At 45.2% G+C, this 27,704-nt stretch overlaps 1 protein-coding gene and 2 long non-coding RNA genes across 3 annotated transcripts; 2 read left to right on the forward strand and 1 right to left on the reverse strand.

Moving 5' to 3' along the window:
• Window positions 1–247: 247 nt before the first annotated feature.
• Window positions 248–18,475, reverse strand: MMP23B (matrix metallopeptidase 23B). Its single transcript, XM_026715842.2, has 8 exons — window positions 17,806–18,475; window positions 13,517–13,656; window positions 11,277–11,416; window positions 8,391–8,558; window positions 4,919–5,083; window positions 2,638–2,748; window positions 1,846–1,972; window positions 248–1,368 (listed from the first exon to the last, which is right to left on the reverse strand). The coding sequence occupies exons 1-8, from the start codon at window positions 17,974–17,976 to the stop codon at window positions 1,194–1,196; spliced, it is 1,197 nt and encodes a 398-aa protein (XP_026571627.2). The 5' UTR covers window positions 17,977–18,475; the 3' UTR covers window positions 248–1,193.
• Window positions 13,586–14,732, forward strand: LOC148124462 (uncharacterized). Its single transcript, XR_015739825.1, has 2 exons — window positions 13,586–13,722; window positions 14,553–14,732. It is a non-coding gene; the product is annotated as an uncharacterized LOC148124462 (long non-coding RNA).
• A 4,154-nt stretch (window positions 18,476–22,629) lies between the features above and the next one.
• Window positions 22,630–25,258, forward strand: LOC148124463 (uncharacterized). The gene is made up of 2 exons (XR_015739799.1): window positions 22,630–23,050; window positions 24,088–25,258. It is a non-coding gene; the product is annotated as an uncharacterized LOC148124463 (long non-coding RNA).
• Window positions 25,259–27,704: the final 2,446 nt, after the last annotated feature.

Below are 27,704 nucleotides of genomic sequence, written 5' to 3' on the forward strand. Positions count from 1 at the left end.
CCAGGAATGTGTAGGCTTTCTTTGTGTCTGACAAATTGAACTGAGTCAGCGGTGTCATGAACCCATAACTCAGTATTATTTCTCAAACTTGGCAATTTTTTAAGATGCATAGAAATTTCCCAGCCAGCTAAATTTCATTGCTGGGAAACTAATAAGCCTCAAACACATGTGCCTGCGTGTTCTAATTATACGATCATGTCTCAGGGCAACAGGGCAAGCGTAAAGTGTTCGCAAGCAACAATCAGTATCAGCATGGAAGTGCTTTATTTGAGCCAAAGGACCAAAAGGATAAATTTCAGCTGTCCTGTACCTTTCCAGAAACTATATACCTGAGTTGGCAAAATTCTTTCCAAGGCTGTTGACCCAAGTTTAAAAAAAAAAAAAAAAATTCCTAACAGATGCAAAGGTTTAAACGAAGGAATTTTTTCTTTGGATCTTTTCTTTCTTGCACCCTAAACAGGGCAGAAAACCTAGCTTGTGATTTGGAGGGGTATATATGATCTCTAATCTTAGGTAGTACGTGAAATTGCAAACTTGTTTTGGGTAAGGTCTGCTTGGTGGAAATAACTCAGCCCAGGAATTTCATTATATGCTGGGGTCTTTTACTAAACTGTAGAACGATGAAGGCCTTGGCTATAACGTTTTTTGTTGCACCTCTGTTTTGAAGAGACCTCAGGTCCCCAACCCTATACTATAAAATGTTTATTTTTGGGGGGGAGGGTATTGGAGGAGGGATATTATTATATATGCCGTCTTGAACAGCTCCAGGAGAGAGGAAAAGAAAAATTTAATATCTCATTGATAGCACCAAACTCCAGATTTTAGCAGAACGTAGGTAAGTGTAAAAGTGTATAAGTGTAAAATGGCTCCCAAAGAATATTAGCGACTTAAAAAAACAAAAAGCTGATCTTTTAGCTCATGTTGTAGCCTATTTCTCCTCCCTTTGGACCCCTTTGTGACTTCAACTACCCATCCTATCATCCCCAGCAGGCTTGACCAAGAATAAAAATGGTGAAAAATGCAGGGAAGGGGGAAAACAATATTTTCGCAGTCTCCTCCTGGAAGGGATAACCTGGGAAAGGTGGTTTTCGTGAGTGCGGATCGGCTGTTGAAAGTGCAACATGGCAACAGGTGAGGAAGTGGGCCCACCTAGAGTGACTTGGGGGTCTGTAAGTCCTTGCCCACAGTCCACATTAATGCTTCAGCCTGACTCTCCAAGAATACGTGGTCAAGACTTTGGACTTTTTCTTCACGATGCAAGTGTACGTTCCTTCGTTGATGGCATTAGCTATGATGCTCATGTGGTTGCCATTCAGAAACAGGTAGCCAGGATAGGAATATTCCAGCAATTCCTTCTCCTTATACCAACTGCGTGGAAAAAGGGAAGGAAGGAAGGGAGGGAGGGAAGGAAGGAAGGAAGGAAGGAAGGAAGGAAGGAAGGAAGGAAGGAAGGAAGGAAGGAGAAACAGGAAAAAACAGGAAGGAGAGAGAGAAAGAAATAGGAAAGGAAGGAAAAAAAAAAAAACAGGAAGAAAGAAATAGGAAGGAAGGAAGAAGAAAGGAAGGGAAAAGAAAAAAAATCAGAAGGAAGAAAAAAGAAACGAAGGAAAAAGAAAAAAAGGAAGGAAAAAAGAAAGAAAAAGAACAATCAGTTTGATCAACTGTACAAGGTTTAGCCCATACACCATGCTTAATAAAAAGAGCCCACATGGAGATCTTTTTAGTCCGTAGGTTTGGCAGCTATGAAACAATGCCAATCCTTTTTAAAAAGGGACATTTTATCTGTAAAAACTTTCTCTCTCGCATTCATCTCAGTCCCCAAAAATCCAGATGCAAGTAACTTACTAAACTTTCCCCTTTTTGTGAGTGATTTTCTGGCCACATCGGAAAGTAACGTTCCGGCCTTCAGGGACAAGCCTGGTCTTCATCCTTGGTGGCGGCAGGGTGGGTATCACCGTCGGAAAAGGGAACTCTGCCGTCGGAGTAAGGGAAAGTGGGAACAACAGGCACATCAGGATTAAAACAAGGGAACTAACGCAGCTCTCCCTCACCAAAATTTTTTTTAAAAAAGTGATATGTGACCCAGAATAGCGGTCTTCTTAGGAAACGCCCCAGCTTGCATTTGGTCTGTTAAATCTGCTAAATTCCTAAATTTCTTTTCACAAGTTTTGTATGCCGATTGATTTCGTTCTGCAAATAGCTCGTCGACTGTCTTTGGAATTGCTTCATGTCACGGCCCGCCCTGGGCAGATCTGGAGCAAAATGATGATATTTTGCTGAGACTGGGACAGATAGTTGTCGCTTCCCTCCGCTCCCAAATCCATTTAGAAAACAAATGTGGGGTTTTGAATTTCCCAAAGACGGCTGGATGATGCAGAGAGATTCCCGAACCCTTGCGAAAATATTATACCAGCAGTATAACATTAAACCATTGTTTTATAGCAGTGTCTCCTAATCTGAACAACTTTAAGAGGGGTGGACTTCAATTCCCAGAATGCCCCAGCCAGCTGGCTGGGGTATTCTGAGAATTGAAGTCCAACCCCTCTTAAAGTTGCCAGCGTTGAGAAATACTTGCGTGAAGAATCAGTTGCTCTTTTTACTACACAATGGACCACAAACGCCAGTTGTGAGAGTTACCCAAGCAGAAATCACAGCTGTAGGGGCAGTGCTTTTTCATAAACCGTTGGCGTGTTTGACAGTAGCCTTTCCGACTCCACGACGGACATATAAACAGTCGGTCTTTGCAGCCTGGAAAAAATTAAAACAAATATTTATTTTTTTAAAAAAAAAAACAGGGTTTCACTTTAAAATGCCCAAGAAGAAAAGGTAGAAATACCACCGCTCGTTCATTTTGTGACTGAACTGATTCGACCCTACTCTTAACACAAAAGCGAGGTTTGGGTGGTGTGATGACCCAGGGTGAGATACAAAATAAACACAGTCACAAAAAACAAGTGAAGCCCCTTTTATTCTTTGGCTTTGCTTCCAAGCTGTAAATATCCTTGATTGGAGACAAAAAAAAACTCCCACACAAACGGTTACAAGGAGGAGGAAATGCCGTTTAAATTATAAAGAGTAATAAACAACACAAACCAGGAAAGATAAGACGTCCACAGATATCAGAACACACACTGGGAAGGACGCCAAACTAAGAGGGGAACCATAAACTAGAGATACTTCCATGCTTTGTTTCTAGCACTTGACCATACGCGTGTCCATCCTCTTATCCAGTTGTCACAGCTGCAGCCCATGAAGGCGATCAGGGCCCTTTCCTCCACCATAGACCATGCCATTCCTGTCTCTCCCTTATCCTCTCCTCCCTGCATGCCCTAGGATGGAGAGGGGATGGGCCTGGGTCTTCTGACTGCCTAGCCGGCCTCTGCCCTTCCCCAGCCTCCTCCACAACCTCGAGAGCCACACTTCCACTCCCTGTCGGCTGTTCCTCCTCTCCTTCAGAGTCAAGTCTCCACCAGGGACATGACAGGTGGCCAAACTTAACAAAGGGCCCAATAGCAGCAAACCTTGATTCTTCCCTCATGGCTCTGAGTTTGGATTTAGCTGAAAGTTAACAGGCACGAGATAACGGGTTTCTGGAGGAAACTTTGAGTATGGAGCTTAATCCCAACATGTCAACATTTTAACGTTTTCCTACAGCGGCCTGTAAAACTGGTATAATGAAACAGCCTCTTTGTATCCTCTAAAGATGGATCCAAATTAAGAGGGGTGGAAAAATCGCTTTTGTTGATGTTTTCACAAGGCCAAACACACACACATTCAATCCGTTCTAATTTGCTGAGGTTTTTCAAAAATACTGAGAAACCACCAACATCGATGCTAGCAGGGAGGAGATACAGTTCATTTCCGGAAAAGAAATATTTAGTATAAATGCAAAAAGAGGAGGACATTTTCAGTTGATCGGATGGCAGCGAAAATAATTCCACCCATTCTTTTTAAACAGGGCGTGGACTGTATGTTTGGCTCAAAGATCAACTGGTGGCTCCTGCCAATCCAAACAGTTTGAAGCACAAATGCTACAATCAAGAATATATATTTTTCATCCCTTCTCCACCGTCTCAGAGGCCGTCCACCACCACAGCTCAATGTTCTCTCTTTCAAGCTGTAAACACCCTGCAGCCGAATTTCATCGTTGGGTTGGAAACCTATCATTTTCTCTTCCCGACGGGTTCTGGCTTTCAGAGGCCCAGAAAAGACAGTTTGGGGAAACTCTAAAGCCACCGTGGGCTGAAGTCCTCGTCCAAGAATTTGGATAGATAATGCTGCCTTCATGAGGGTTAGGATTGACCTTAAACAATTTCAATTTTAAAGCGCGTGCCCTGTGATTTCCCCATGCAGATTCTTTCTTCCGCGTGTTTTCTTCTTTTTACAAACCTACACAACCCCTTTTTTTTTTACAAACCTACACAAGCATTTTAAAAAACTACTTCTCCAAATCTGGTCTGTGTCCTTTGGCACAGTCGCTTTTTCCAAAGGCAGCCGAGTTTTGCTTCATTTTTCCCTGAAGATGTTTCGCTTCTGATCCAAGGCGCTTCTTCGGTTCTGAGCGAATGGTGGAGAACGGAAGGGTTTATATTCCTTGCAGCCACCTGGTCATTATCCCTCTCTCTCTCTAACGTCTTCAAGGAAAACCAATCCAGTTGCCTTTTGAAAAAGCATCTTTGAGACAACTGTGCAAGAGGACTAAGATTTGGGGAGGTGGATTTTTAAAAACCCCGCGTAGGTCTGTAAAAATGCAGAAAGCAAGAAAACATGAATCTCAAGACATTTTGCACAGTTGTTACCTCCGCTTAGGCCTAATTGCACGAGGCGGCTCTTTTTATCAGGAAAACTACCAAAGGAGATGGATTAATCGTCCCCAGCCTCGTTCCTTTCCTCCTGGCGACCGACGGCGCCCGCTTACCATAAAGCCGATAAATTCCCCACATCTCGTCCTGCGAGATCGTGTTCTTCCCTGTCAGGGTGGCATTCACGTGCATCAAGGCGTTGGGATCCAGAGAGTGCATAAGGCCTAACGCGTGGCCAATTTCGTGGGCGGCCACGTGAACCAGATCTGTCAGCCAGACGACTTAAAAAAAAAAAATCAAATAGGAACCTAATTAACCGGTTGCATTGCAAGGAAGAAAGCACACAGTGTGTTATAAAAAGCTATTCTGGCTAGTTTAGGATGCTTCAATCAATCTGCCAGGGTTAACTTCCCCCCCCAAAAAACCCCTGCAAAAACCCAGGAACAGGAAGGATTTCGGTCAATCAAGTTTGCTTCGTTCAATGCCCCGGCTTGGCTTTTCCCAATCAACAGATGGCGGAAAATAAAACATAATCGTAATCCTCGACTTAACAACAGTTCATTTAGCGACCGTTTGAATTTACAACAGCACTTAAGCAAAGTGACTTACGACCGTTTTTTTCAAAGTTACGACCTTTGCCGCATCTCCATGATCACAGGATCAAAATTCAGGCACTTGGCAACCGACCCGTATTTACGATGGTCGCTGCGTCCTTTTGCAACCTGACAAGGAGAGGCCAGATTCCCTTAAAAACCGTGTTCCTCATTTAACAACTGCAGCGATCCACTTAATGAATGTAGCAAGAAAGGTCGTAAGAGGGATGCTAAGCTCCCTTAACAACTCTCTCTCAGTCAGCAGGCAAAATTTTGGGCTCAATTGTGCTCGTAAGCCGAGCAATACGTGCGCTTTTGGTATAACGTCGCTGCATGTAGCCAACGTGGTCTTGTCACTTTGCAACGCTTTCTCCACTCTACCAAAGGGCAGGATTCCCAAATGGTGGGAGAATTCACTTCCCAAGTGGCTAAAAACTAGGGAAGGAGGAACACAGCTATTTATTCTTGAAATACACGATGCCAGAGGTTAAAAAATTCTTTCCTTCAAGCCCCAAGCAAACCTCCCCCTTTCCTTAATTCAAAACAGAAGCATCAGTAGCAATAAAGTTGATTCAGCTGCAGTTGAATTGTATTACTCCATGTCCTGGATTAAAGTCCCTTTCTCATCTAGCCCAAAGGATTATACTTTTCATTTAAAAATAAATAAATAAGACCCAAAGTATCGAAATACAACCCTGCCCTGACTCAAGCTGCAGCTGTCTGGAAATTTAGCAATGCAAAAATTCTTGTTTGTCTTCCTAAATAAGGAAATGCTCGCAAACTTGTCTCGAGGAGTTAATTTTTGGGTGTTTGGGGCACAAAAAAGGAAATAACAGATTTTCCTTGTCTTGGAGACAGCGCATCTGCCGCCAGGGATTTCGCTGTTGTCAAAATTTCCGTTTCCTGATGAGAATAAACCCCAATGTCCCTCTGCAAAGCTTTGAGATTAGCTTTATGAGCGAATAATTTTGTCTCCTGTTTTCAGTCTAGAGGAACAGGCTGTGTGGGGTTGACGATCCTTTAGAGAGATTGTTAAAAAAACAGCACAGTTGCAAAATAATATTCAACATTGTCGAATAGATCTTTTCAACAAAGCCCTGATAAATCAAGATGTTTGATTTGCCCCTATTCCCTGTTTGATTGGCAGATTAAACGTTCAAATTCAATTTTTCTTTCTTCCCAACTGATTTTCTGCCCATTTGAGGCCTTTTTCGGCCTCCCAGAGGTCGGGGAAGCCTCTGCAGCCTTTATAGGCCGAAAACCAGGCCCATTTCATCACGTCCAATATTTCCGGAAATACAGGAAGTGACGAAACGGCCCTGGTTTTCGGCCTATAAAGGCTGCAGAGGCTTCCTCAAGCCTCTGGGAGGCTGAAAAGGCCTCAAACGGGCCAAAAATCAGCTGGGAGGTGCAGTGCAGGTAAGGGGGTTGTGGCAGGAAGCCACGTGCATTGCCTTCTGGGTGCTGGCACGCTCACTTTTTGGCACAAGAGTCCCAAAAGGTTAGCCACCACTGATTTATACCATCATGGAACATTCAGGACCTCTTTATTTGCTATTTCCAATCCCTCTCTTTGCAGAGAGAGGCCCAGAACAGAGATTCGTATAGAGACATGTCAGACAGACTCTTTAAGGGAAGCACGCTTGTTTTTTGTTTTGTTTTTTTTTAAAAAGACATTTAATGGGAAAAGGCTCATCTTGACCGAAGGGCCATCTGTTTAGCATTTTATGGAACTCTTTAAAAAATAATAATAACAGTGGCCGCTGAACTCCCGCAAAGTCTGCAGAACGAAAGAAAAAAAAAGCCATCACCCAGATGGAGAAAAAAATGTAAACAGCCTTTTTGTTTTTCGGATGAGAAAGAGAGCATGACAAAGCCTCCATAACACTTGGTGCTTTTGGGTCTCGGCCAAGCAGCAAGCCAGTTAAGCCAAAATCTTCGGTTTCAGCAGGGTGGAATATTTCCATCAGCGACATTCCAGGAGGCAGAACCTTATATGAAAGGCATGGGATGGCGAAATCTTGACGGGCCGGAAAAGCAGGCGAGAAAACACCGCCTAATTTCGTAGAATTCCATTCAGCGACTTGAGTTTATGGGTCTTCAGGACGCGAGAACCTTTTGAAGCCAATTTCTACCCGTTTTAATAGCAGCCCTACTTCATGGCCAAAAAAAAAAAAAAAAAGTTAGATATTCATGGACGTATAATATTTAATAGGCTTGGTCTGCTCTCCTTAGAGACCCATAGGGAAGATTGCAAAACTTTCCAAGGAATAAAAGCTAGGAAAAACAGAAAAACCCTCCTGAAGGCTTGCTGGGGATGTTCATCTGACTTCCTTAAGGACTAGAAGCTTGGTTTAGCAAAACAAGGTGAGGCAGTTGAAGACTGCCCTGTGCGATGATGTAAGATCTTCCTGGCACTGAGTTCAACTCTCGACGCCTTGGTAGATGTATAGCCCTTGACTTACAACCGTTTGTTCAGTGACCGCTTTTTCAATTAGTCACATAAATCCTGGACTATTTTCTTGGTAATAACCCAACCAATGATTTGGAGAAAAAATTTTTCTTAGTCAACCCATTTTACAGCCTGGGACTACATATCTAAAGCCAAGTTAGTCTTTATTCCCTTCTTTCATCTCTCAAACATCAAGAGTTTTTTTTCTTCTTTTGGATGATTTAGGGGTGTCAAATCCCATACTTCTAAAATTTGCAGCATGTTTGCTGAGTTCCTTTCATCCGGTTCCAGAATCTCTAATTACTGTTGGATTTATAGCTGACTTCCACGCCCCCCACCCTTCTACAGACAGTCTACTTCAAATAGCAAATGTCAGGATTTTGTTCTTTTCTCCATTCATTTTTTCCCCTCCATCCCACTGTTTCTCTATCAACGAACCTCATTTTATCCTTTTCGACTCAATTTTCCTTCCCGGCTCTAAATTCTTTTTTTTTTCCTTACAATTAAGGCCCCCCGGGGATCCTGGCATCTAACACTACTTACCTTTCTTCCAGCTGAACCGAGTGTTCCCGACAATCCAGTATTCATGATCGTCAAAATGGATCTCCCCCGTCTGTGGGAAAAAGGCGTGAGCTAACTCGCCCGTGATCCCATCGAAACAGTGGTGGATCTGCGATTCCACGCAGTCCGTGTGGTTGATCGGGTAGAAACCTGGAAGGGAGTTTGTAGGGCAGGGAGAAAGAGGGGTTTAAAAAAATAAAAAAGAGATCATATTTACAAACCAGGACTATCCTGGCTTAGTTTTTCCACTTCTGGGCATCCTCAAGTGTTGCTTTTCAACTTTACTGCTGTCCATGCAATGTTTCTCCACCTTGGTGACTTGAAGATGTGTGGACTTCAACACCCAGAATTCCCATGCTGGCTGGGGAATTCTGGGAGTTGAAGTTCACACATCTTCAAGTTACCAAGGTGGAGAAGCACTGCATTAATTTAACCCAACTTGTCCACCAGGCTAAACACATCTCCTGTACCATCCCTGGGAAACTGGGGGAATACCTGTGACCTCCCAACTCTATGGGCCAAGTTCCCCAAACAGCGCCAGCTTTGAATGCCGAGAGTCTTTTAACTTGCAATATAATCCAGCAGGGGGAAATTCTCACTTTGCATCCTGCTGTGGTCGTATTTAATTGGAATTAAAAGCATGCAAAATATCTTTTTTTTTTTTTAAAGTCCTGGCCCCTACCTATAATTCGGTTTTTTAGAACGGGATCCTCGCCCTACTTCTTGCTTTGAGCTCAAAGCAGCCATTTTGGGAGCCTTTCCGCCACCCCTCCTCATTTCCACACAGCACCCGGCCAGCTTCAAGACCTCACAAGCGATATCTTTGCAACTCCCTCCGGATTCCTTCGCTCCCAGCCAGACTAATGTTCTGTTTTCAATTTAGTGGCATGCACAGATAGAACGGCATGATCTGGTGAGGCTAAGATATTTTTTTTCCCCCACCCCAAATCTGGAAGAACGTGTAAAATCTCGTTTCGGCCATCCGATGATCTCGTGCTTGCCAGATGCTGCAGTGTGGACGCCTGATTTGAGGATGGAAACAAACAGGGGGGGAAAAATGGCGGTGAAAGGGCATTTCTGCCTTAGTCATCTCCACAATTGACAATCGAGTAGCCAGGTTTGCCAAGAGGACGAAGTTTCGATAAAATGTGGGACTCATTAGGGAACCGAGTCTAAGATAAGACTTTAGAAATAAGTCCTTTTTAAAAATGTTTTTATTCATACATTTTTCTTTAACATATCTAAGTGCTTAATGAGCAGTGTATTGCCTGAGTCAATTTGCAAATACATAAATAATAACATTCTTGATTGTGTATAACGGTATTCTTCCAATTTCTAATTTCTACCCTTATTATCCAACTAACCATTGGTAAAACAAATCCCAAGTTAAAAATCTTTGTCCTTCCTTTATCTTTAATGTTAACCTACCCATTTCCGCACAGTCTTAATATTTTTCTAATTCTATTTTCATCCGTAGGAATTTCCTCATTTTTCCAATGTTGTGCCAATATAATTCTCACTGCTGTCAAAACATGTAATATTAAATATACATTCCCTTTGTCATATTTTTCTGGCAGCGTACCTAACAAAAATATTTCTGGTTTTAAATCTATATGATGTTTTATCGTTTTCTTTAGCCATGTATGTATTTTCATGGGAAAAAAAATACTTTTATAAGTAGTTCTATCTTTTTCAGGCTTTTCAATCAGCCATTGTTGGTTTCCGGCTTCCCATCTCCATCCTGCACCCTTAATCTTTCGTACTCCTTGTCATCTAGTATTACCGGGAGTCCTCCACTTATGACCACAGTTGAGCTCCAAATTTCTGTTGCTAAGCGAGACAGTTGTACAGCGAGCTTTGCCCCATTTTACGACCTATCACGCCACAATTGCTAAATGAATCCCTGTACTTCCTAAGTTAGTCACATTGTTGTTAAGTGAATCTGGCTTCTCCTTTCACTTTGCTCATGGTTGCAAAAAGGGATCATATGACACTGTGACCATTGTAAATACGAACCAGGTGCCTAAATTGGTCTGAACTTTGATCTCGTGGCTGTGGGGAATGCTGCAATGGTCATAGGTGTGAAAAATGGTCCTGTCATGCCCCTGTCAGAATCTGATTCAGAGGGGGAAGCCAAGCAGCTGAGAGTGGGAGTGTGGCTCTGTTGGCTGTGGAAGAAACTGGGGAAGGGCAAAGTCTGGCTGGGCAGAGCAGGGGAGGAGTTCAGAGGAAGACCCAGCCTCCCCCCCACCTCTTCATCCTAGGGGACACAGGGAGGAATGGAAAAGGGAGCAATGTGAGTTGCATGGCTTACGGGGGAGGAAAGGGCCCTGATTCCCTTCATTAGCTGCAGCTGGGAACACAGTATTTAAAAAGGGAAGCTGCGCACAGCAAAGTTGTTAGGAGCAAATGTGAATTTATCTGGTGTCGTCGTGGCTTATCTGGGTTCCTGGCGTCTTCCCAACTGTGTGAGTTTTGCTGTCCTTTCAAGTCTGCAATTCCTTCTCCTGCCCTGTCCAGTTACTGCAGCGTGATTTGTGTGGATTTTTAATTACAGTTTGTATGTACTTTGTTTTTGGACTGAATTTCCTCCACTTAAAGGCTGTTCCTGGGAGAGTTTTTTTCTCCAGCCAAAGGTAACCTGGACATTGGGGGCAAAGTTGGAGGTATTAGAGGGAATCTTCTTACTTATGTGACCGTGTTGCTTTTGTGCCACGCCCCTTTGGGTCATCACAGTCTCTCTTTTCACTGCCCTTATAACTTCAGTCACTAAACGAATGGCCATAAGTCAAGGACTACCTGTATACAGTACAGTACTTTCCAGATGCTTCTGTCGGAAGCGACAATCGGCGGCGTGAAGGTACCTACCGATGGTGAGGTCGCTGGCGGCGCTCACTGGCACTTCGCGAAAGGTGAACGGAGAGACATCGCTCCACATACGGAAAGCTGCGGTCAGCCCTTTCCTGGTCTGGCTTTTGCCAATCAAATTTTTGGGGAAAGACAGAATTCTGCGGAGGAAGACAAAAATAAACTATGAGATCAGCTCATAAACAGACTTCCGGGTTTGACTTCGCCCCCAGCACCAACCACGAATTTGGGGCTAGGCCATGAAAAGTTAACACCAGGATAAGAAATGGACAAGAACTCACTTTGGATCTATTTAATCAGAATCAGAATGGCAGAATGGGAAGGGACCTTGGAGGTCATATAGTCCAACCCGCTGGTCAAGGAGGAGAATCTATACCATCCCAGACAAATTCCACTCCTTCGTCCCATCACTCTGCTGAACACCGAATTCCCACAGTACCATCTAATGCCTGTGTATGACTACTACTACTACTACTACTACTACTACTACTACTACTATTATTATTATTATTATTATTATTATTATTATTATTATTATTATCCTTCTTTAGCATCTCCTCTTATTGATATCATTAATACAATTATTATTACTCTTTTGCTTTGCGTGTATAGTGAGAGCTTCTGCACTGGAGACTATTTCCTTGTGTGTCTTGATCACACTTGTTGGCCCAATAAAGTATTGTAGTAGAAATGATGCACTTTCCCTAGTTCTTATGGGCTGATTTGTCAGGAGGAACCACAAAATTATCAACTGCACAAGCAAATCCGGGGCTGGTAAACTGGGAGGTTTGCTTTGAACTGTTTGCCTTTATTTGTCACAATCCTTACAGCTCTCTCTCTCTCTCTCCCTCCCTCTCTCTCTCTCTCTCTCTCTATCTCTCTGTCTCTTGTCTCTGTCTCTCTCTTTTTCTCTGTCTCTCCCTCCCTCTCCTCTCTCTCTCTTTCCTTCTGCCTCCCCCCCTCTCTCTCTCCCTCCCTCTCTTCTCTGTCTCTCTCTCTCCACCCAACAACTGAAACAGAGGAAGAACAAGGTCTACAAATAGCACCTTTCTCCGATTAAGTCTTGGTATAAAGATACAGGTATTTGTATATTTGTTTGTAAAGCAAAACATATCAAACTTTCAGAGAGTTGGGGTTTTTTTTCTCAGCCAAATATGAGCTAAAGGCTTTTGAAGAAACACACACGCCATGCATGAGGTTTGCTGTGGCCAACATGGTCTCATCTGCCAATCTTGACTTTGGCATGGCTTAGCCTGGTAGGGCCAAAACAACCCTTATTTATTTATTTCTTTTTTTTTCTTTGGCTTGGCAGTTTCCTGCCAGCCATTACAAAAGAGACGATGTTGTCACAGTTGTTCCTGGAGCTTAAAAAGACAGAAATGCCAACAATTATATTGCCTGAAGCCATTTCTGCACCGGCTAAAAGTTGTTGCTTTGTTCTAAGCATGGAGGAAAAAAAGAGAAAAGGAACGAATTAATTTTTCATTCCAATCCTTCAAGAGTTTGGATTTCATTTCCTGCATTTCCAATTCGCAAGTGGGCAAGCATAAATTTTAAAAAAAAAAGAAGAGGAAAAAGGATTCCAATGTCCATCAAATCTTAGTCCATTATAATTTCAACCAGGACTAATTTTTTCCTTTGAATCTGTGTTCTCTTCCCTCCATGCAAGAGAAGCTTTGTCCTTCCAGGGATTGGAAGGGAGGGAAAAATAGTGTTGGGTCCAAATTTTTATCCAAATATTTCCTTCTTGGCACCTCCCAAAGCAAAATTTATTTTTTAGAGTTGTGCAATGCCATTTGCAGTTTCATTCTTTTTTTAATTTAAAAAAAGGACACAAATGCAGAGTTTTGAGGGTTGAACATACTGAGTAAAATGCATATTATTAAGGGAAAGGCACAAAGGCCATTTAAGTAGGATTCAGGTGTCGTGTTTGTTTATTTTAGAAAGTGTAGAAAAAAAGTATTGTAATTATTGGGGTATTTTTATTTTGTAGTCGGATGTATAAATGCAAGAAAATACGAGATGAATTGAAAGATTTATGAGACATGCATTTTATGGCATCATATGGACAGTTCAAAAGAATTTTTTTAAAAAAATCCAGAGACTTAGCCGTTCAATTGGGGTGTCTGCATAAGATTTCTCTCACGAAAACAATGGTCTGGTTTACAACCGCACCAAACTTGATTATCCCTATATTCTCACTTTGTATACTATTACTTGTATATTTTTTTTATTCTTACTTGTAGGTTAGGTTGAAATGATCCCATTTGAGCCTTCCTGGTGTCAGCGTGTAACGTTTTTTCCGGAGATGAGGAGGTGGAGGCGGGAAGGGCAGACCCAAATTAACCCCAAGGGTCGGACCAGATATGGCCGTGTCTCCCTGAAACAAAGAAGAACAAGTCAGAACCTTAATACAGAGAGCATCTTCAAACAGCTCCCAGATCAAGTCAGTTTCTCAGCATTTTCCCTCCCTATTTCACAGCAGCCCTTTTTTTCTCCCTGCAGAAAGTCATTTTCTGTCTTAGCTTTCCCTCTAAACTGATTTAAATCAATTGATCGTAGGTCAATGCCCTTGAGATACGATGGATTTTAGCTCGCTCCCATCAGCATGTTTAGGCCAGAGGTGGTGGATGTCTGGATGACACCCAGATTGTCTGCTTTAATCCTACTAAATCAGACAGGAGCCTGGAAACCCAGGATATTTTCCAGAGGGGGAAAAAAAAAACCAACCCAAGCTTTTCCAAGTTACTAGCCCCTGGGGTTTATTTCTCGGAATTCAGTTGCCACTGAATGTGGTGTTTCCATTTAGCAATTATAGGTATTAACTGTTTATTGTCTTTCCAAGATTCACCCAGCCTCCTTATTTAAAGACAACCAAGCTGGTAACCTCCCTTAGAGGGAGATTTTATTTTTTTAATTAGGCATCCGTTGTATAATAAAGCATTTTTGCATTTTTTCTAAACTCATTTGTGCAAAAGAGGAGTTTTCTGCTTTGTGCAAAAATATGCGGTTTTGGGGGGGGGGGGGAACGGAGCCAAGATCAGGAAAAGGCAAGAAAAGACGGACAAAATAAGTCCAACCCCCCCCCCCTCTAGAAATGGAATGAAAGCCACAGCTGATCAGTTCACTCACTTCTGCTCCGAAGGCGAAGCGAAGGGGGAAATAGTAAAAATTGATTTCAGCCATATGAATTTTGGAGTCACAAGAAACACCCCCAAGAGGTCTCTTTACTGAAAAGCTGTTGGTTTATTTTTATTTTGTATTTTTTTATTTTAGAGCTGGAACCAGAACAAATATTCGCCTAGCTGGTGTATGACATTTAAAAGGTCTTTTATACTGCTGTTCTTCTCTGTTTCCTGAACCAAATAATCACAAGGGGCGCCTGCCATGTTACATCAGCAGTTGAAGGTGAGCCAATTCTGGCCTTATAGATTTGAGGGAGGGAAAAACTCCCCAACCCACCAGAAGAGAAGAAAGTGTGTTCAAGGCATCAAAGCTTTTGATAGATGGCTGCTGGTAACCAAGTCTCCAGCTTCACCCCAGCTTTCATAGCTACAAATGTAAGTGACATAACCACCCACATTTAATCGGTGATCTTGGAGTTTTACAGCAATATATGTATTAATATTACTGTAAAACTTTAAACAGATTGACAGAGTTGGAAGGGACCTTGTAGGTCATCTAGTCCAACCCCCTGCCCAAGCAGGAGACCTTACACCATTTCTGACAGGTGGCAGTCCAGTCTCTTCTTGAAAGCCTCCAGCGATGAAGCTCCCACAACTTCCGAAGGCAACTTCTGTTCCATGGGTTGATTGTTCTCACTGTCAGAAAGTTTTTCCTTATTTCCAGGTTGAATCTCTCCTTGGTCAGTTTCCATCCATTGTGCCTTGTCTGGCCTTCGGGTGCCTTGGAAAATAGCTTGACCCCTTCCTCTTCTCTGTGGCAGCCCCTCAAATATTGGAAGGCTGCTCTCCTGTCTCCCCTGGTCCTTCTCTTCCCTAGACTGGCCAGGCCCAGTTCCTGCAACTGTTCTTTAAATGTTTTAGCCTCCAGTCCCCTCATCATCCTGGTTGCTTTTTTATAGAGTCTCAGCATCTTTTATAATGTGGTGATCACTTTTAGACCTCTAGTTAAAAGTTTGTTTTAAAAGAAAATTGAGAAATTGGTTTATTTTACAGGGCAACTGAAACTCAGTAGGATGAAAATGAGCAGATCTCAAGGAGTTCAAATCTGCAACGTGTTAACCAGAAGGAGGTTTGGTTATATCACATATTTGTCAATTCTCCTCCCCCTCCCTCTCCCCCTCCCCCTCCCCCTCCTCCTCCTCCGATGTTCCAGTAGAACAAACCAAGAATCCAAACAATCCTGAACCTCATGTTCATATCTAGCTTGGAAGTATCATTAAAATTGCGTGGCAGCCATCTCCTTTTCCTTGGCAAAACCTCGCTCCAGAAGTATTAAATCCAATTTTTTTTGGGGGGGGGTGTGTGTACTGGAGAGCTAAAGTTGCTCTCCACCCCGCCTTCCCTTCCCAGATCAAACATGGAGGCTTTCAAAGAAAATCTAAGGTTTTCTTTCTCTCCTGTTGGCAAAGCAAGTGAAAAAGAACCAGTTTTGAGCACGGAAAGGCCTCTCCAACTCCAGCCTTTCAAAGGCAAAATTCCTCGATATTTTCAATTTTGCTCATCTCAGCAAAAGGGGAGGTGGGAAAAAAACAATCCCCCCCCCCAGCTGGATGAATCACTCAGCTGCTGTGCTTAAGTAACAGAGAACTGGCTTTCTTGGAAGTCACCCAACTTCTCCATGGCTTTTATCCATGCCAACTTTTTCTCCTTGGAGTTACACTTTTCCTCCGGTTGCGGCAGGACTAGCGTCAGTGCCGTTGGCCTCGAGAAGCATCTTAAAAAGTTTGGAAAAGGCCTACTTGGGTAGCTTTTTCAGGCATGTGGAGGAGATTCAGAGGGTCAGGAAGAAAGGGAGAATGTAAGAAAAAGATCCACTGGTTCCAGAAGGGGCATCACTGATAGAGATTTAAACAAGGGCGACGTCGTTTTAATTGATTCTGGGATCTTTTATCCCAGAGCTGCATTGATGAGAGAGGATTGACAAGCACTCTGGAGACTCTCTGAAGAAAATCCCGATTGCTGGTTTGCAAAACAACCACAGAGACTCAACGAGAGGAATCTTTTTGCCACCAGATGTTGAGAGTTTTGCTAGCATCCCTCAGCGCTGCCTAAGGCCACATCTGTTGAAACTCTTCCCCCAGCTAGAGAAAGAAACATGTTAGCTTGCAAAGCATTGGTGCATTCAGAAAGGAGACCTCAGCCTCAACTTCCCCTCCTGCCTCTTTGAACGGACAGTGCCTGACAGAACGCCTGGCCTGGAAAGGAAGGAGGGCTCTAGGACCAGAGCCAAAGAGTTGAGTTAAAAGAGAGGGGGGTGGAGGGAGAGAGAGAGAGAGAGAGAATGAGAGAGAGAGAGAGAGCGGTTAGACGAAAACGATTCACTAAACTTGTGCCTGCAAGTTTGATAATGGAACAGAGCAGAGATATGTAGAGAGACAGACATGCTGGAGGCAACATCGAATGTTGAGTTTCGTGAGAAAAATGGGAGCTCCTGATTTTATTGCCGTTATTGTTTCACATGGATAGATGATAGAGACAGAGATTATGATGATAGATAGGTAGATAGAGATAGATGGGTGGCTGGATGGATAGGTGGATAGATATAGATATTAAATAAATAGATGATAGAATAGATAGATAATAGAGATGAATGAAGATAGATGGTAGATGATAGAGACAGATGATGGATGGATGGATAGGTGGATGTAGATGTTAAATATATGATAGAATAGATAGATAATAGAGATAGATGAAGATAGATGATGATAGATGATAGAGACTGATAGATGATTGATGATAGAGACAGATGATAGATGATATGATAAATGATAAATATAGATAGATGATATAGATAGATTAGAGAGAGACAGACAGACAGCGTGCCATTAGCATGCTTGAATGTTTTTTTTAATTGTGATGTCTTGTTGCTATGATGGAAAGTGCCTTGGGAAACAATTGTAGTCTAAAATGTTGGACTCCAGTTCTCATCATAACAGAATAAGAGTCGGAAGGAACTTTGGAAGGTCCCCTTGTCCAACCCCTTGTTCCTACAGGAAACCCTACACCATTTTAGACAAATGAGATTGGTTGTCCAATCTCTTCTCAAAACCTCTGGGTTTTGTTTTTTTTTCTTCCATCCATGATCCCCGTCCCACACCAGGTTTCAAACAGGACGAGGAACGCCAACGGCCCATCCAACATGCACAAAGGGAGCTTTTAGTTGTAGTAGGAAAGAAAACATGGACACGTAGCATTCAAGTCCCATCCTGAGGGATTTGAAGTCTTTCTCTACTTTTAAGTCTACCTTGCCAGACTGTTGTGAGGGTATTGGGGGCTCCCACAAAATCCCTTGGAAGGAGAAGCGGGCAAGATAAGCAGCCCTATTTGAAATATTAGCGGCTTACCTGGATCTCCTGGGCCTCTCTTGCAAACGAATCTTCCAAAACCACCAGAAGAATTAAAAGCAGGAAAATGCCGGTGAAATTTCCAGGGCTTGGATATTTATGTTTCTTTTGCCTGCCAGCAGGCAATAAAAAGGGAGGAACGCTCGCAGAGAGACTTTTGAACTGCTCCATGGCTGTATTTAATTAAAACCGAACGTGAAAAGAAGAATTACCCGGGAGGAAATTCAACCCATATACATCCAGTTTGCAAGGCAAATTGTTCTGAAGTTCTGAAAAGTAGGCTGAGATGGCAAAATTTCCTGGAGTGCTGGAGCAAAATTTTTTTTTTTTAAAAAAGAAGGATGCCAATGTCAAGGTTTGAGTTAAGACTCTTGACGCACTCCGCCAGGGAATCTCTGCTTGTGGAAGAAGGGAATGGAAAAGGAAAGAGGGAAAACAGCTGGAAAGGAAAAGGAGAGTTAAGCCAGCTGTTTCGGCATCTGGATGAGGGCGGCCCTAGATCCCTGTGTGCGTGACACACACACACACACAGACACACACCAGGAGGAGGAAAATGATGGACTCCCAATCGGTGGATTCTGAACATACAGGCACACGCCCTGAATCTTTTATCGATGGGATCTATTCCACAGTCAGAGATCCACCCACAAGCAAGACCCAGCTTTGAGAGGACTCTGATCTGCAAGAGAGGAGTTTTGTATTCACTGGGGGTCTTTGACTGCTCATCTTGGTTGGCCCTGTTTGCAGTGTTGTAATTTCACTTTGTATCTGTGTGTCTCCTTTGGGGAATTTACCCAACGGGGAACGTCACAATTCCCAGTATCATTTTTTTGAGATGGCGAGAAAGCTTGCTCATGATTTTTCCCTAGGAAGCTCAGCTTAGGAGCCAAAATCCTCTAGAGGCTTGGCCTACCTCACAGGGCTGTCGGGAAAGTCAACAAGGGAGAACTCGAATCAGCGCCTGGTGCTTTGTGAGGTGAAGTTGGCCAGAGGGCAGGTATAGAAGAAAAATTGTGGGATACAGTTTAGAGCAGGCCAGGGGTCTCCACCCTTGGCGACTTGAAAACTTGTGAACTTCAACTGGGAGTTGAAGTCCACACACAAATTTTCAAGTTGCCACGGTTGGATATTCCTCATTTAGAGGGTCTTTAAAAAAAAACAAAAAAACCTCCACAGCCACTTTCCAGGTATGGAGGAGAAAAACTACAGCTTGAAAAAGAAGAAAAACTTTGGGGAAAAAATGATTTTTTTAAAGTTTAATGAGTTTTTCTCCCAAGGAAAAGCCGAAGACCAACAGAGGGATGTAACAGGAAGTAAAAATGCTTAGCAAATATCTTATCTTGTCCTTTTGCTGGACATGTTTAGACAACTGAAAAAAATGGGAGGTGATGTGTTAAATTCCTGGCAGGCCTTACCGCTGGAACGATAGGGACTAGAACCTATTTCTTTAGACATTATACTGAATTTGCCCCAAAGAAAGCGGGTACTGTACACCTCAAATACACAGTATAATTCCTGTCTCAATTCTTTTCTGTAGATTCTCTTTTGCTATTTTTAAAAAAACACCATCTGCAATATTTACATGCCTTGACACAAAGCCACAATAAATATTACATAAGCAGCACAAGGAACAGTTCTTAATTCTGGCCGTTTATATTTTTTTTCGTTCTCACATCTGGCTGTTTAATTTGGTCACCTCTCAAAAATCAGTGAATCTGGCTCCATATAATTTTGGACAAGAGCAGAAGGGGAAAAAAAGTCTTGCTCGCATGGGCCTTTGTCAAAAGCTTGATGAAAGTTTGTCTACTCCACCCATCTCAGATGCCACTAAAAAGATAATAATCGGTTGGATAAATTTGAATTGATACTATCAGTTTATATGGCTTTGCTGCAGTGGTGCTTTACAAAGCAGGATATGGAGGAGTAAATGCAGCAAGGAAAAACAATAAAAAGGCCCTTTGAAAAGAAAGAAAAAAGCTGCTTTCCCCCCAAAACAGGTATTTTCTCCCCAAAACAGGCATTTTCCATAATAAGCACTGGCCTTGATAAGGTGTAATAGCCAGTTATGTCCACAGGAGGGCAGACTTTGCTATTCCAGTGATTAAAAAGAAGGCAGTCCTGGATTTAGAACAGTTTGTCTAGTGACTGTTAATAATTGTCTCATTTAGTAAAAGAAATTTGAGCTCCATTGTGGTCGTAGCTCAAGAACTACCTATGTTGGAATTTTTTTTTTTAAATAAGCCCTCTAGTGGTTGTTACACATATGGCATCCAAAGTTTTGTATGGTATTTTTGCTATGGAAATGTTGAAGAGAAACTGGACCCATAGATCCACAGGACTGTGATATAGATCATCAAGGTTTATGTCTTTTAAGAAACTGTTTATTGCGACACAACGTAGTCTGATTTCTGGCCATCTTAGACTGACATTCTACGATGAATGCAATTTTATTTTACTGAAATACAAAAACAAACAATCTTTGCTTTGCCCAGGGTCTTAAAGGGATGGCTAAATGCATATATAGACCAGAACAGTCCATCATCTGGCTAGTTTGACTTAACATTTGCTTTCTTCCTTAGGGAGAGGATGGCCAGCAGGGGGCACTCTTTTTATGCACTTGTGTTATACATACATAACATACATAGTCCCTTTGAGGCTAAAACACCTGAGCCATCAGAGGGCACTCTTGTCGCACTCTGTCATTGATAGTCTTAGTATTCCCTTTCAGCCCACTATGCCCAAAAGAACCACCAGAGGGCACCATTTGCATGGCCTATGCTATATAGAAGATAGATGAGAAAAGAGTGCCATCCAGTGGCTAATTTTTAATAATGCAGCTTCTATATTATGCACACTGAAAAACCTGCCATCCAGCGGTGAATTTGGGAACTGCAGATTCAAACCATTGGGAATGGTCTGCCATCCCAAGGTATATATAATACACAAACACACGTTATTAAATCTGCCATCTAATGGTTGATTTAGGACCTGCTTATTTATGTAACTCTGTACCCCGTTATTTGCTTATTGGCAAAATGGCCACGAGATGGCGGGCTATTATTGTCAATACAATTTCCCATAGACTTTGAAAACCGTCGTTTTCATGTAATTTGAGGTCTATTTTCAACCCATTTTCCCCTCTAGAGTGATAGGGGACTCAGAGTAAGACCCCTCGTCGGATTTCGCCACATTTGTAACCGGATTATTTTTATTCATATTAAATTTTGCGATTCCTTCTCTGCGCCTGCCATAACGAAAAATATCCACCAGGTGGCAGGCTGTTATGGCTGCAATTTCTGTAATCCACCTGCCATGCGCAAAATGGCCACGAGACGGCGGGCTATTATTATTGAGTTCTTTCGTCTACCTGCAATGACGCAAAATGGCCACGAGACGGCGGGCTTTTATTATTGAGTTCTTTCGTCAACCTGCAATGACGCAAAATGGCCACGAGACGGCGGGCTTTTATTATTAAGTTCTTTCGTCCACCTGCCATGACGCAGAATGGCCACGAGACGGCGAGCTTTTATTATTAAGTTCTTTCGTCCACCTGCCATGACGCAGAATGGCCACGAGACGGCGGGATTTTATTATTAAGTTCTTTCGTCCACCTGCCATGACGCAGAATGGCCACGAGACGACGGGCTATTATTATTGAGTTCTTTCCTCCACCTGCAATGACGCAAAATGGCCACGAGACGGCGGGCTATTATTATTGAGTTCTTTCGTCCACCTGCCATGACGCAGAATGGCCACGAGATGGCGAGCTATTATTGTCAATGCAATTTCCCATAGACTTTGAAAACCGCCGTTTTCATGGAATTTGAGGTCTATTTTCACCCCGTTTTCCCCTCTAGAGTGATGGGGGACTCAGAGTAAGACCCCTCGTCGGATTTCGCTTGTAACCGGATTATTTTTATTCATATTAATTTTTGCGATTCCTTCCCTGCGCCTGCCATAACGAAAAATATCCACCAGGTGGCAGGCTTTTTTTGTTGTGCAATTTCCGTACTCCACCTGCCATGCGCAAAATGGCCACGAGACGGCGGGCTATTATTATTGAGTTCTTTCCTCCACCTGCCATGCGCAAAATGGCCACAAGACGGCGGGCTATTATTATTGAGTTCTTTCCTCCACCTGCCATGCGCAAAATGGCCACGAGACGGCGGGCTATTATTATTGAGTTCTTTCCTCCACCTGCCATGCGCAAAATGGCCACGAGACGGCGGGCTATTATTATTGAGTTCATTCTTCCACCTGCCATGCTGGCCACGAGATGGCGAGCTATTATTAAGTTCTTTCATCTACCTGCAATGACGCAAAATGGCCACGAGACGGCGGGCTATTATTATTAAGTTCTTTCCTCCACCTGCCATGCGCAAAATGGCCACGAGATGGCGGGCTATTATTATTAAGTTCTTCCTCCACCTGCCATGCGCAAAATGGCCACGAGATGGCGGGCTATTATTGTCAATGCAATTTCCCATAGACTAAAAACCGTGGTTTTCACGTAATTTGAGGTCTGTTTTCACCCCGTTTTCCCCCTAGAGTGATGGGGGACGCAGAGGAAGATATTTCTCCCGAGTCCCCTCGACAAAAGCTCCGTCTGTCCCTTTAAAAGGCGGGTTACAATCAAGGCGCGACGTCTCCCCCCTTTAGGCCCCCTTGCAATCGCCCTATCTTTTCCAATAGAACCGAATTGAGGCGGCCGGCTGACTGCCTGCACGGGACAACCGGTTGGGGGCAGGGAAACCAGCCAATTGCCGGGCCCGGGGAGGAGGGGAAGGGAAACCATCATCCCCGAGAGAGAAATATCAGGTTTGAAAACGGTCCAGCTAAAAGTGTATCCGAGAGGGGCAGGCAATCGGATAGACACCTCCTTGCAAGGGGCCTTTCTCTCCAGCAGCCTCGAGCGTCGAGAAAAGTCCTATTAGGGGGAAAGGCAGCAGCTGGGAGGCTGCCTGGCGTCGCTCATAATCCACTTTTAAGGCCAAAAAAGGGGGGAAAAGGCATTTTTAGGGGCGAGGCTCCCCATTTGCAAAGCGATACTTCTTTTCCTTGAGCCAGAGCCGCTTCTGCCGCCCCTGGGCATGAGTTTTGTTTTATTTTTTTTCTTTTGCAGGTGCGACTATCAAGTCGAAATTGCCATTTTATTTTGGGGGGGGCGGGGTGCAAAGCTGCAATGAACTGGGCCAGAACCCGCTACTGAGTGAATCTTCTTCCAGGGCTTCGGGGCCAAATAGTGGTAAGTGAACAACTTGCATGCACATTGCAGCCTTTAAAAAAAACGGGTGCTGGTGGAGGGAAATTAAAACACTAGAAAGGGGTGGTGGTGGAAACACACAAGGGAGGGAAACCACGATTGACGTCCTTGGGTCATCGAAGAAAGGCAAGAAATGGAAAGTTTTTCATGGCAAGTGCATTAAGGCCCCTTATTCTCTCGTGCTCTATTCTATTCTTATTCCTATATTCTAGTTTATTCTGTTCTATTCTACTCTATTCTATTCTATTCTATATTCTGTTCTATTCCTGAATTCTGTTCTACTCTTCTATTCTAGTTCTATTCTTATTCTTGGGGTAGGGTGGGGGGGTCTGGTCTGGTCTGGTCTGGTCTGGGTTTAAACCTTGGAAGGGCCTCCCTTTGTGTCTTAAGACTGAATTTCTCAGGGTGCCACCCCCCAAATCTTCAAGGCCTTTGCCCCACACTCCCAATTTCTTCTTCTGTGCTGTTAAAACCCACCCCTGCAGGTGCCTTGAGCCAATCTCTGCATGCCAAAAAAGGGGCTTCCTGGGTTTTTTGGACCTCTTTATTTCTCTTTTTAAATGCTCCGGCTTCCAAATTTCTTCCCGCTTCCCCCCTCACTCCGTCCCTTTGCGTGTCCCTCTCGACCCCTCAACAAAACCAGACAGAGATTCAGAGATTATTTGAAGATGTTTCACTTCCCATCCAAGAAGCTTCTTCAGCTCTATCGACGTCCTATCGATACCTTCTCTCATTCTCCACTTGGAGGTTGAGTCCCTTAAGGTTTGCTCCTCCCTCTTCTCCCCATCAAGCTTCCCGTCCTGCAGGGGCCACGCGTAAGGCTTTAAAGCCCGTGACACGTACCACGCGGGCTCCTCCTTAGTGCCAGGGCTGTGAACTCCTCTGTGCTCTGGAAGAAAGGTTGCATTTCAGCTTTTCTTTTTGAAATGGTTTGCACCCTCCGCTTGGTTCGGCTCTCGGCCCTGGGCCCGAATCCCCCCAGGTGCTTCATTTGCTTTCCTTGCTGTTTTTTCCTCCAGGTAGCCAAGAGGTGGGCCGGGTGTTGCATACAGCCAGTTTCCCAGCGGCTTCCCCAGTGCAACCTTCCTCCCGCGGAGCTTCGCCCAACCCTCCACCGGAAGCGTGGCCTTGTCCCCCCATGGAGGGAAGCTTCTCCCCAGCCAGGTCTCCCCCAAGCAGGAAAATGGGACCTCTCTCCCTTGGAGGCTCTGCGCGATGCCCCCAAGCCCCCTTCGTGACGCCTGGATTCTCCGCCGTCGGACATCTCACTGAAGAAGGAAGTTCCCTCCCCAAAGAGGCCTGTGGAAATCTGCTAAAATATTCGTATTGGGGGGAGGAAATAAAGACTCGGCGGGATGGGGTTTTTTTTTTAATAAATTTATTTTATTAGGAAGACACACTTGGGGAAGGAGAAACGGCTCTGCAAACCGGCCATGGAGGGGCAAGGAATCCCCCTCTTCCTTTTTTGCAGGGGGGGGGAACACCTCCCTGGCTGTTCTTTTCTTGTGGGGGGAGGTCTATACATCGCTAGCAGCTTTTGAGACTGACAAAATGATCCAGTGTCCAAACTCTGTGTCCCTTTTTTAATTTTTATTATTTTTATTTGGATGGTAGAGCACAGCCTGTCTGTGGGGCTGTCGTCTTATCTTTTTTCCTCTCCTTTGACTTCCTGTGTCTCTCTTTTTGATGGGCATTGTTGGTTGGTTTGCTCGCTCGTTTGTTTCCATCCTGGCCTTTCTGGGCATTTCGTTGACTCGGGACTTCAGTCCTTCCGAGGTCGGTAAAATGAGGACCCGGATTGTTTGGGGGGTGCAATGCGTTGCTGACTCTGTAAATCGCTTAGAGACGGCCGTAAAAGCCCTGTGAAGCGGCATAGAAGTCTTTTTAAGTGCTATTGCAGCTTAGAGGCTGCAGGGAGGCCCATCAGCCGCGGGTTTGGCTGCCTGGGAATTGTTGGGAAGGAGGCAGGAAGGAAGCAGGAAGGCTGTTGTGCTTGGGGGAATGGGGGTAACCCATTGCTTCCCTTCTGGAAGTCTCTCTGTGGGGGTGGGGTCCTTGGTGCTCTCTGAGCTTGGTTTTCTTGCAGACATCTCATTACCCAATTAAGTAACATCATCAGTGCAGTGAGGATGGGGTGATCAGGGCACTGATGACGTTACCAAGCTGGGTGATGAAACGCCTGCCAGAAAATCCAAGTTTGGAGAGCACCAAAGACCCCACAGTTCAACCCTGAACTGTATTCTGTGTGTGTGTGTGTGTGTGTGTGTGTGTGTGTGTGCGCGCGTGTGCGCGCGCATGCATACAACACGCAGGTATGCTCCGTTTTAATTGGATTTTGTGCCCAAAGGATGCAGTGTTTTATTTTATTTTAAGGCAGGGCAGCCTGGGTGAGGATACAGAATTGCATATTTTCCCTGGAATCCAGACCCAGGCAACCAACATGGAGCCCTTGCCAGCTTTCAACCAACGTGTGTGTGTTTGCCCAATTTGGGATGGGGGAAAGAATGCAGGGGCCAAATTTTGAAGACACCCCTGTGGTGTCTGTGTTTGTTCCCTCCCCTGGTGCATTAATCCAAGATAGCTCAGTTGGTACCTTAGCTTCTTGCTAAAAGCATCCCAAGGCTTTCCAGCAAAGCAGTTCAAATAACAATAAAAAACAAAAAAGACTGTAAAACAGGTTGGGTGTCGGGGTGCGTCCTTCAGAACTTAGAATTCCCTTTTTGGGTGGGTGGGGAGATGAAATCCTGGCCTCATCAGCCAGCAAAGGGGTAAGTATGGGAACCACCAGATGGCAAGGAGGACAACGAGGACAGGTGAGAACAGGTAAGTAGAGGTAAGTAGAGGGCACAGGTGCTGGGAAGATGGGGGGGTGGGCACGCAGGACTTAGCCAGAGTGGGTGGGCAAGAGCCGGCCTGCCTGCAGCCCCCATCTTCCCAGCGCCTGCATTTCCCTCCCTCCTCTTGCCCCCCCCATCTTTGGCCTCAAGGGGGGGACCGAGGTAGGGAGGGGCAGGCCCTGGGCGCCCCCTTCCAGGTCTGCAGGGTTGGGGTGGCCTCTGCCATCTTCCCAGGGCCATCATCCCCTCCTCCTCCTCCCCCTTCCCCAGGAGGGCTGCTGGGGGCTAAGTGGAGGTGGGGAGAGGAAGGCTCTTGGGAGGATGTTGGAGGCTGGCTGGGGAGGGGCTCCTTGCCAGGCCCCCCCTCCCCTTCCCAGCTCCCTGGTGCCAGGCAATGGGGGAGTGGGAGGTCCTGGGCTGGAGGGTGGGGAGATTGGCAGGCCAGGGGCAAAGGCCTCCCCTGAAAAGCCGGGAGAGCCTGCCAGTCCCCCCCACCTCTCTGGGCCTCCCTTTCCCTGCTGAGTCTCTGCCAGCATGGCACCAAGGGGGCTGGGAAGAGGAGAGGAGGGGGCAAGGAGCCCCTCCCCAGCCTGGCCTCCGACCTCCTTCCAGGGCCTGCCTTGCCCACCTCCTCCAGCAGCCCTCCTGGGGGGAAAGAGAGGAAAGCCCTGGGAAGATGGGGAGGGGCCTCTCAGCCCAGTAGACCTGAGGGGGGCACCCAGGGTCTGCCCCTCCCTGGTCCTCCCCCTTGGGGCCATAGATGGGAGGGGCCACAGGAGGGAGGGAAATGGAGGGGGAGGGATGGGAGGGAGGGGTGTAGGTGGGGAAAGAAACACCCAAGATGGCAGAAGAGACAAACTTTATTAAAGTTCAAAAAAACAAGCAATACACCCCCTCTGATCCCCAGCCCCCCACCTACCCCCACCCCTGCCCCCCACCCAACCCCCCCATTGCCCCCCCGCCTTTGGCTTCAGTCCTGGCTTAAAGGGGCCCAGGGGAGGGAGGTCCTGGGAAGAGGAGGAGATGTGCTCCCCCTCCTCCCAGGACCCCCTTGCCCCAGGCCCCTTTTGGGCCAGGATTGAAGCCAAAGGCATTGATGGGGGCTGAGGGAGGCCCATGGGACGTGGGTGTGATGGGCCAGAGAACAGTCTCCCAATGTCCCTCGGCTTGGAGTGGCCAAACTGCCACCCTGAGAGCCCAGGACATGGGGCAGCCGCTCTCTGCGCAGCCCCCCCTGCACCCCAGCCCCCCCTCTCGGCCTCCCCCAGCCCCCACCAACCCTCCGCTTCAACCGTGGCACAAGAGAAGCTGGCAAGAGAGGCTCTGGGGGTGCCCAGGGCTGCCCTGGGGGGCTTGGGTGCCCCAGGCCTTCCTAGGGCCTCCCTGCCAGCCTCCCTGATGCCATGGCTGGCTCCCGGCCTTTCTCCCCCACCCTCCTGAGGGTGACCCACCATGCACAGAGATGTTCTCTGTGCACCCATTGCTCTAAGTAGGCATGCACAAATGTGTATTATTTGAAATTAAATTCCAAGATTTGGAATAAATTGTGCACACCTGCTTAGAACAAGGGGAGGAACTGCAGACTTGACTCACCTGGGTTTTCTGGCTCACCTGCCTAGTTGCTGGGAAGATTGGGGGAGGGAGCATGCATGACACCCAATGAAGCACAAGGAAGACCTTACACATAAAAAGTTTTCAACTTTGACAAGTTTTCAGTTGTGCAGACTTCTAACTAGAGCTGAAGTCCACCCACCCAAGTTTGCCAAGGCCAAGAACCACTGGAGACCCTAAAATGGGGG

This window comes from Pseudonaja textilis, chromosome 18 (genome assembly GCF_049901715.1).
Source record: "Pseudonaja textilis isolate UNSWEBS1 chromosome 18, rPseTex1.2, whole genome shotgun sequence".
Taxonomy (NCBI): Eukaryota; Metazoa; Chordata; class Lepidosauria; order Squamata; family Elapidae; genus Pseudonaja; species Pseudonaja textilis.